This window comes from Tenrec ecaudatus, chromosome 1 (assembly GCF_050624435.1).
Source record: "Tenrec ecaudatus isolate mTenEca1 chromosome 1, mTenEca1.hap1, whole genome shotgun sequence".
Classification (NCBI taxonomy): Eukaryota; Metazoa; Chordata; class Mammalia; order Afrosoricida; family Tenrecidae; genus Tenrec; species Tenrec ecaudatus.
In genome coordinates, this window is record NC_134530.1 from 20,061,323 (window position 1) to 20,071,966 (window position 10,644).

General features: G+C 38.2%; 1 protein-coding gene across 1 annotated transcript; it reads right to left on the minus strand.

Annotated features, from left to right (window-relative positions):
• Window positions 1–9,483: 9,483 nt before the first annotated feature.
• LOC142432247 (olfactory receptor 7A5-like) lies at window positions 9,484–10,443 on the minus strand. The gene has a single exon (XM_075537371.1). It carries the CDS (start codon window positions 10,402–10,404, stop codon window positions 9,484–9,486), a length of 921 nt encoding a protein of 306 aa, XP_075393486.1. The 5' UTR covers window positions 10,405–10,443.
• Between the last annotated feature and the right edge of the window lie 201 nt (window positions 10,444–10,644).

Genomic DNA, 10,644 nt, shown 5'->3' on the forward strand with positions numbered 1-10,644 from the left:
CAGGGCTTCCATTCGCCAAATAAGTTGCAGTTTCGTAAACCCCTAGGGCAGTTCTACCTTACCCTATAGGTTCACTATGAGTCGGCATCAACACAATGGCAGTGAGTTTTGAGGCTTTATTTCAAGTAATGAATAAATGTAGAGACAACCGTATCAGTAGGGTAGTGGAAGGTAGGAGTATAGGGCATTCTCCACACCGACAAGTCACAATAGATACAAAAGACTAGGCGTCACAATGTCCATAAGGTGGTGCATGCATAGCATTCAAATTTTATTTCATAATCTCATACTATAACATACTACATCAAATAGCATAACATTTCATGTAACATATCATAACAAATTCAAATGGCTATATTATTGCTTATGAGGATGATTTGCTCATTGGCATGTACTTTGGTGAGTTTCCTGTACTTTTACAGTTGAGCTCCACCACTCACTCTTCTGGTTTGGCCAAGTAGTGCCAAGTAGCATCATTGATTGTCATACCTACTGATCAGTCCATGGGTGGTAAACAAACACACATAGCCTGGGTATAGTATCACTTAAGGATTTAACATTAAAGGAATGTGAGCATGAGGGTGGGAGTTAGGAAGGGTGAGGGGATTTCAGGAGCAAACAATAAATGAAGGAGAGGTGAGGGAGTATTTGAACCGGTTGTGATTATACAATTCTTTTTAAAAAATGTTAATACCATTGGGGGATGTTGAAAAAAATGTGGTAATGGTTATGCACTACATCATGATATGATTGAAATGGATTGTACATGTGGACTATGCCAATAAGATTGAAAAGAGAAAATATTCTGAAATTCATTGTGCTAATGATTGCACAAATCTTAATATAATTGGAAGATTTTATTGTACAATGTGTGAAAAACACTATTATGAGCTATCACTTTATAATTAACAATAGCGAACACAAACAAATCTTGGGGAAAATGTGGAAAACAATTGTTTATGCAAATTTATGTAAACCCATTTTTTGTAACAAACTGTTTAGATACACTTTTTGACTGGATATTTTCTACATGTTATTTTGTTATTGTTATTGAGGTATTTGGTTGTTGTATTTTTCTTTATAGGCTATCCAAAATGAGCAGATTTATGGAGACAGTAACTGGATTCATAGCTTTTTGGTGTTGGGAGAAATGGGGAGCTGATAACAAAAAGTAGAAGAAAGAAGAATATGTTCTAAATATGATGATAGTGATGCTTGCACAACTCTTTTCCCTGCTTCAACTATTGCACTCTATGTGAAACATGCCAATAAAATTGTTTTTAAAAAACATCAAAGAAGACTCAGTATTTGTCAATAAATACCTCTTTCATTGGACCCTGTGCTGTTTTCAGTTCTGGAATGTGTTAGCTATTGTGTATGATCTTATACTTTTGTAACTATTAGGGTGTCTCACAAAGTATGTGGAACCATTTGATTAGTAGCTAATGGAACTCTTCAAATCCCTGTCATATATTTTCCTCACACATTATTGGTGGGAAAAGAAGGTGTTATAGCCCTTGTGGAGAACAGATGGTCCCTGAAACACTAACCATAAATTTAACAAATGACAAGTTATTCAACTGATGGATATTAGTCAGAAAAAAATAAAAATGGACATTAAAAATACTTTATATCAATGTCATATTAGCAATATTCACAAATAATAACTTCTAGAAAAACCCAAATTTCCCTCAGTAGATGAAGAAAATGTGTTATACACTAGATGATTGTTCAGTCATTGAAAAGGAATGAAACAATTATACCCATACAACATTGATAATATTATTTTTTTCTAGTGAAAAATACACAATAAAATTCGCTGACATGACATCAGTTAATACCCAGAGTGACCCTATGTTGCTGCTAGGTGCCCCAAAGTTGGTTGCAACCTTATGCAGTCCAGGACAAAGCGCTGCCAGGTCCTGCACCATCCTTACAATTGGTCCTATGGTTGAGCTCATTGTTACAGCCCTATTCTCAATCCGTATCCTTGAGGGCCTTCCTCCCTTCTGCAGCCCCTCTGCTTTACCAAACATGATGCCTTTCACCAAAGAATGGTCTTTCCTGACAACATGTCCAAAGTGTGTGAGAAGAAATCTTGCCACCCTTGCCTCTAAAGCTGGTTTGTCCTTTATGCTGTCCATCTTAATATCAAGGTTTTTCTCTAGCACAACAGAAATGCATAGCTTCCTTTTCCAATGTCCAATTTCCACATACATATGAGACAAGGGAAAATACCATGGTTGAGGTCAGGTAAACATTATTCCTCAGAGTAACCTCTTGCTTTTCAATACTCATAAGAGGTCTTGGACATCAGATTTACCTAATGTATCTCATCTTTGAAGGTCATGACTGTTGCTTCCCTGAGCACTCATTGAAGACACAAGCAAGACAAAATCCCAAACAACTTCAATTTTTTCTCTGTTTATCATGATGTTGTTTATTGGTCCATTTGGGAGGACTTTGGATTGCTGTTATCCATACAGGAGGATGCCATCATTGATCTTCATGAGAAAGTGCTTCAATCCTAGCATACAGATTGACTAAGGATGATGACAAAATACAACCATCTTGCACAACTTTCCTGATTTTAAGTCACATAGTATTCCTTTGTTCTGTTTGCAAAACTGTTGCTTGATCCATGTACCGGTTCTACGTAAGTACAATGAAGTGGTCTGGAATCCCAATTATTTTCAAGTTTATCTTTTGATTTTTATGATCCCACACAGTACAATACCGTGTCATAGTCAGTAAAGCACAAACAAACACCTTTCTGGTATTCACTCCTTGAAACAAGTTTCATCTGATATCAGCAATGATATCCCTTGTTCCACAACCTCTTCTAAAACCAGTCTGATTCAGTTCTTTAACTCCATCAATTCTTCCATTTGTCTTAGCTACTCTATGACTAAAAGTAAGTTTCAGAGTCTGTTTCGACAAATCCACTTGGATATTTTCTTTCATTCCTGTATTTTAATTACCTTTTCCATTTCTTTGTGAATGATATTTTTGATGTCCTCCCACAGCTCATCAGGTCTTCTGTCATTAGTGTTCAATGGGGAAATTCTGGTTTGGAGAAGCTCCTGAAATTCAAGTGGGGTATAGACTCAAGGTCCTCTTTTGCTTCTTGTGGACTTGCTTTAGTTTTCTTCAGCTTCAACCAGAATTTGATAATGAACAATTGGTGATCAGTTCCACGGTTAGACTCTAGACTGGCTTTACCTGCTGATATTGAACTTCTCCATCATCTCTTCCCACTGATGTAGTCAATTTGATTTCTGTGTATTCCACCTAGAGGAGTCCATGTTCTGTTGTTGAAAAAAAGTATTTTCCATGAATAAGTCTTTGATTTTGCAAAATTCTATCATGTGATCACCAGCTTTGTTTCTATCATCGTGTCCATATTTTCCAAGTACTATTCCTTCCTCTTTATTTCTAACATTTACATTCTAATAATAAATAATTGACGCATCTTGTCCATATTTAATGAATTTCTGAGTGAAAACATTGGTAGAATTCTTCTATTTTTACATCATAGACATTGATAGCTGGTGTTCCAAATTAAATAATAGTTGTATTCATTTGATTTCCTTGTAGGTGGATAGATATAATACTATCAAAGACAGCATTTCACTTCAAGACAGATATTGTAATGCCCTTTTGACAATGGATGACATGTCATTCTTCTTGATTGTGTCATTATTTTCATAGAAAACCATATAATTTTCTGATTCAAAATGGCCAATATCAGCCCATTGCAGCTCACTACTGCCTGGAATATTTAACTTTAGACCCACTGTTTCAGTTTTGACGACCACATTTTTTTCAGTTGGAAACATGCAAGTTCTGACTATTAGTAGGCTTTTGCAACTGCTTCCTTTAACATTGAGTTGTGTTGCCATCAGCAAATGAAGCCCCCAGAGCCTCCACTCTCACAGGCTGTGTTTATCCCATTCAAGTCTCCACAGTCGCTTCCACCCCGAGGAAGCATTTTCTCTTCAGTCACATTTCTAGTACCTTCCAACTGGAGTGGCCCATCTTCTGGCACTATCTGCAACAATGTTACCTGTCTATTCACTACACCTTCAATATCTCACAATGTTTTAAATCAATGCATAAGGTTTCCTGTGGCTACTTCCTCCAAGGTGGGCAGCCAATTCCTTTTTTGTAGTCTGGTCTTAGTCCAAAAGGTCTGTTCACACCTGTTCATTTTCAGTGACCCTGCTGGCATTTAAGTACCAGGGACATAGCTTCCAGCATCACAGCAACATGTAAGTCACCAAAGTATGACAAACTTACAGACAAGGGGTAGCTCCAAAAATTATGCGGGAAAAATTGGATCTCCCTCTGCAGAAGAATGAATCAGGACACACACCTTATCCAATATACCAAAACAAATCAATATAGAGTCCTAAATATAATTCCCAGCGATACAAAGATCATTAATGTGGATATTGGGAAACACTTAATGGTCCTATTGTAGGACATATACAGATTATAACAAAGGAAGCAAGCAGAGGAAGATAAAATAGATATTTGGGACTTATTAAAAATAAAACTCTTAAAAATATAAAACACGTTTGCACGTCAAATACTTCATCAAAAGAATAAAATAAGAATCCATGAACTGGGATGGCAGGCATGGAATGGGAAATCGTGAGCAATGACACAACAGGGAAGGAACAAATTCCTAAAATATAGAATCCTGGAACACTCAATAAGAGGAAAAGAAATAACCAAATTAAAACGTTGGCAAACAGGAGCAGGACTTCTCGCCTTCATTAGCTCCGCCCTGTGTCTGTCTTAGGTGCTTAATGAAGGTCCCTCTGTGGCGAATGAGGTCCATAATATGGTAGTTACATAATTTCACGTCAACTTCAAGATATATAAAAAGTGTATATATGAGTGTCGTTCTGCATCCTGAGTTATTGCATGTGTCTTCATGAATCTCAAGAGGGACTTACGGATGAGTATCAGACATATGGGCTTGAGTTGGACTAGGCTGGGATTTTTTTTTGATATGTGATCATGTCTTGATATAAACATTTTATTAATTAACTGCTCAACCCTCTATCTGGTTAGATTGATGACTCCTTTATTTTCTACTTTCACACTGAGATTTTTTTTAGGATTATACTTTTCGATTGTTATTATAATTGATAATTTCATTACCAAATCACTTAGATTCCCTTTAACTTGTGAAAGTTCTCTTACCAATACCAATCATTTCCAGTTTACTTTTAGTTATTGTCAGTTATACTTCCATAGCCCGGATCTCTATACTCATTGTAAATTATTATTGTATATGCACTCAGGTGGTAGTTTAGCGCCAACACTCTGGATTTGGGGGTTTGCATAATTCTTTCAAACTAGTGAACCCCCTTTATTTAGTATTTCTTGCAGGGTTGGTCTGCTTGGTTAAAAATCCATTAATTTCTGTTTATCTGGGAAAATCCTAATTCCATCTTCAGTTTTGAATGATCATCACATTGGAAATATTAATCCTGCTTGACAGCCTTTTCTTTCAAGGGTTTGCATATGTTTTCCACTTCCTGTCTGCAACTTGCAAGTGAGGTATAAGTACATATTTTTAAAATAATTTTATTGGGGACTCTTACACATCTTGGAACAATTCATAAATCAATTGTATCAAGCACACTTGTACGTATGTTGCCATCATCACTTTCAATATATTTTCTTTCCAATTGAGCCCTTGCTATCAGCTCCTCTTTTATCCCCTCTCTCCTCCACCCTCATGAATCCTTTATCAATTATATATTATTGTTGTTATTTTTGTTTCTTACACTGCCCACTGTCTTTCTTCACCCACATTTCTGTTATTGATCCTTCTGGGGGCAAGATTATATACCCATCATTGTGATCATTTCCCCTTTCTCCCTCTTTCCCTCTCCCCCTTCCCCTAGCCTCATGGTGCCACTACTCCCACTACTGTTCCTGAGTGTTTGTCTTTCCTGGATTCGATGTGTCGAGAGCGCCTAACTGTACCAATATATGTACTCCTGTCAAGCAGGATTTGTATGGTAGAACTGAGGTCAGGTATTTGGGGCTGGTGGGCCCATGGTGGGGTGGAAGCATTCAAGAACTAGAAGAATGTTGTGTGTTTCCTTGGTGTTATACGACACTGTGGCTGAACCGTCTTTTCTGTGTGAAGTTTCTGTGAGGGGATGTCCAATTGTCTACAGATGAGCCTTGGGTCTCCACTTTGACACCCGTCGTTTGCATAGATATAATTGATTGTTTGGGATCTTTTGATACCTTATCCCATCAGCACCTCATGCTCACAAAAATACCTTCTGAAGTAGTAGTGAAATATGGGTGTTTGTTGAAAGGTCTGGGGTCTTGGAATGGATCATGAATATTTATAGGTATGACACATATGTATATAAGTATGTTTACCATTGTTACAACTATATCTATAAATGGGGAATATATGTTTTAAACTTCTGACCCGCCAGTCCTCCTCTTAACGATCACCTTTAGCCTCTGTGAACCACGTCAACAGGTAATAATGGAACATGTCCAAATCAGTCTTTTTCATTGCTACACTTCCCCTGCTTCCACTCAATGGTGAATCCAGGTGATTACTGTCATGAACACACCAAGCTCAGCCTCCCTTTAACTTTCATTCCTAGAAGGGGCGGGGGTTTCTCTCCTGGGCAAAAACTTTTCTTCTTTCACGAAACATATAGGGACACAAAAGGAATATATTTTTGAAAAGTTCTCAGGCATAAACTAAAACCTTGAGGAAAGGAGCCCCTGAGCCTGGGGAATCACGAAGGTCAAGTGGCATAGCAGAGTTAGCAAGCACAATATTCTGTGTTGTGATTTGGTGATTAGCAGTTGGGGTGTGAGGTGCTCAGAAGCAGACATGTAATATTTAAATATGTGTCTCTTTGCATCCAGAGAAAACAAAAGTGATGAAAACTGAAAAGCACATGGAAACAGACCAGGGGACCAAGAGGCCATGGAAGCTTTAGTCTCAGAGTTAACTCCTCTGAAAATGCACCCCCTAGAAGGTCCTTTAAACAGGGGAGAAGAATGTGGGACAGAACTCAAAATTATAAGGCTTATTGGTTGGATAGAAACTGGTGATCCCACCAAGATCATAGCCCTTAGTGATCTTTAAGAAATGGAATTTATCTTCCTTGACATTAGAATAACTAACAATTTAAGATCCTAAAGTAAGAAGGCCTCACAAAGTAGGAGGAATAGAAATGGGAACACGGAGGAAATGGCATAAGTAATGGCAGGAACATTAAGTGGTTAGAAATGGATGAGAGGAAATAAAGTATGTCAATGTTTTAATGTGAATGGGGGATCCACTCTGTAACACTTGATCTTATCACAAGGAGAGGTTTTCTTCATATTTCAAATGGTTAATTTTATATTATATATTTTGCCGCAATATTATTTGTCCTAAAAAACGTTGAGTATCCAAGAACATGTGGCAGACTTGGACTGTGCTCTGCTAGGTGAGCAGTTCGAATCCACCAGCTGCTGCATGGGAGAAAGATGGGACTTTCCCCTCCTGTAAAGAGTCCAGTTTCAGAAACCTGCAGGCAATTTCATCCTGTGCTTTAGAGTTGCTGAGCTGGCATTGACTCCAGAGCTGAGGATTTGGTTGTTTTTTTGTTTCATCAAATACTCACTTCATGTGGCACAAATCAATCTTTGTAAAGAAATCATACATGAAAAAGACACAATGTATAAATTATCAAGAGTTCTTCAAGAGGGAAGGTGGAGGGGGAGAGAACATTAGCTGATACCAAAGGATCAAGTAGAAAGAAACTATTTTGGAAAAGATGATGGCAACACATGTACAAAAGTGTTTGATACAATGGATGGATGGATGGATGGATGGATGGATGGATGGATGGATGGATGGATTGTAATAAGAGCTGTATGAACCCCCAATAAAATGCTTTTTGGAAAGAAAAAAGAAATCATGAACTAGTTATATATAATAGAATTGAGACATGAGCAAATGTTAAGGACGTTTGGATACAATCCACTTGTGCACTCATGATATAAGGAAGTTTGACAGTTTCCTGATTAAAGGTAGAGATTTAAATGCACTATGTGCTTCCTGGTTGAAAAGCGTGACAGTCTCCTCTGTAAAGAGGTGCAGCTTCAGACAGGCTCTGAGGCAGTTATTCATCACTGTCTGTGTAGTGTGAGGCGGACTCCATCCATGACAGTGGGATTTGCATTGAGTCTACATTTTACACTGTAGGAACAGAGTGCTGGCACGCACCATTCCTGTGTGACCTACTCACTACTCTGCTATCAAGTGAATCTGACTCGTTGGACTGAACTGTCTGATAGGGTTTATGGAGCTGCAAGTCTCTATGGGAGTATACTGTCTCATCTTTCTCCTTCTGAGCGCGGATAGGCATGAAAAACAGCCTTCCAGTTAGTAGCCCCAAACTTACCTCAACAGAGCAGTTTCCTGTGCTGCAGAGAAAATATAGAGCACAGTATTTTACTGGATCATGAGAACCAAGAGTTCCTCATGTTGAGATGTTGGCCGCATTATTTGAGATGTTGGCTGGATTGCTGCGAGACACTCAAGGGCAAAAGTGAGGCAGATGCTTTTGCGCAGCTGATTCTGTGGACAGCATAATCGGACAAAACTGGGTACTTAGGAAACAATAAAAGCCAATTTCCAGTAGTATCATTGATGCCAAGAAGTGATGTGCACATCTTTGCTGAAAAAATTGAAGTTTGCAAAGATCTTGAAACTAATGGTTCTTAACTAATAATTACAACAGAAATTCCTACTATCTGGATGTCAGATGTTTAATCATGTACAGGAAGTCAATAATGTCAGTCTTCTTGATTGTACCATCATTCTGATGAGAGGAGAGGTGTCAACCTGCTTAGCTGGAATGGTTTTCAGTGAGATTCTGGAAGATTTTTCCAATACTTGTTTATACCAACAGTGCTTTTCACAATTTAATAAGAGCAAGTTTATAAACTTATGCTCAACATGTTTAAGAAGACTTCACTGTAAGGAAAGTAAACCAGGTAGGTTGAAAGTTTCATGCCAGATGTGGTCACAAGAAAAAGTTTTCTAAAATAGGTATTGTAGAATTTCTGTCTCAGTAATTTATGGTTCAGGATAATAATGAGCACTGGTCCTTTGTGATAATTGTATGCTGTCACTCTACAGCTAGTAATGTAAAGTCTACTTCCTAATGAAACCTGCAGTCACCCACAAAAAAATGCCTGTTGAAGCAGAGAATTGGTTAAAATAGAGATATATCAAAAATACACAGGAAATAATTTCATATGATGTCTTCAATTTTTCATATTATGTCTTAAAATTTGCACAGATTGAATGATGTACATAAGCACTATTAGGACTGAGGAAAGTTAAACAGAAATTTTTATCATTTTGAATTTTGTTTTTCACAAGTAGTTGCCTAAACTTAATGAAGAGTTCTGTAATGTGGATGTTTCTCAGCTGAAAAGTTTTCGTAGGGCTTGCTTTATGTCTTTATTTCTCAGACTGTAGATAAAAGGATTCAGCATGGGTGTGGCTACAGTGTACATCACTGAGGCGACTGCACTGGCACTTGAGATTTCAATAGCAGCAGGACTGAGATAAACCCCAACACTTGTACCGTAGAACAAGGAAACCACGGAGAGGTGGGACCCACAAGTGGAAAAGGCTTTATACTTGCCCGCAGCTGATGAAAGTCGCAAAATGGAGGACACAATCTTTGTGTAAGAAAAAAGGATCCCAGTGAGTGGAATTACACCCAGAAGTCCAATTGCTAAATATAGGACTAAGATATTGAGAAATGTGTCAGAACAAGCTAGTTGGATTACTTGATTAAGGTCACAGAAAAAATGGGAGATTTCCAATTCTGTACAAAAAGACAGTTGCAAAACCATTAAAGCATGTAATAGAGAGACCAGAAGAGTCAATACCCAGGAGGCCAGAAGCAGGAGGCCACAGAATCTTGGGTTCATAATGACCGTGTAGTGCAGTGGGTGACAGATGGCCACAAAACGGTCATAGGCCATCACTGTCAAGAGGAAGTTGTCTAATGCCACAAAAAGCATGAAAAAAAACATCTGAGCGATGCAGTCTTCATATGTAATGACTTTGCTCTGCATCTGGATGTTCATCAGCATCTTTGGGACGGTGGTGGAGGTGAAACAGATGTCAGCAAAGGAGAGGTTGGAGAGGAAGAAGTACATGGGTGTGTGGAGGTGGGAGTCTGTGATGATGGCCAGGATGATGAGCAGGTTCCCAGTGCAGGTGACCAGGTACATGGAGAGGAACAGTCCAAAGAGGAGGGGCTGCAGTTCTGCCTCCTCAGAAAACCCCAGAAGGATGAATTCTGTAATAAGAGTATAGTTTCCTGGCTCCATGTAGCTGATGAAGCTACTTGGAAAGAGAAAAAAACAATTCAAACTATGTCATAAGCTGTTAGCAACGGTTTAAGGATGTGCTGTCATTTATGTTTTACACAGTCAATTAATTAATTCCTATTTATATTTGTATAGCGCATGTTCTTGAACTTCATGTTCTCAATATTCTCTTTGATGCTGAAATTGTCCAGCTGTCCTTGCTTCTAATACCATCTTTTCCCAAAAAACATTTTATCACTC

Coding starts and splice junctions, on each gene's coding strand:
- LOC142432247 (XM_075537371.1), bottom strand. CDS start 10,404: ATGGAGCCAGGAAACTATACTCTTATTACAGAATTCATCCTTCTGGGG.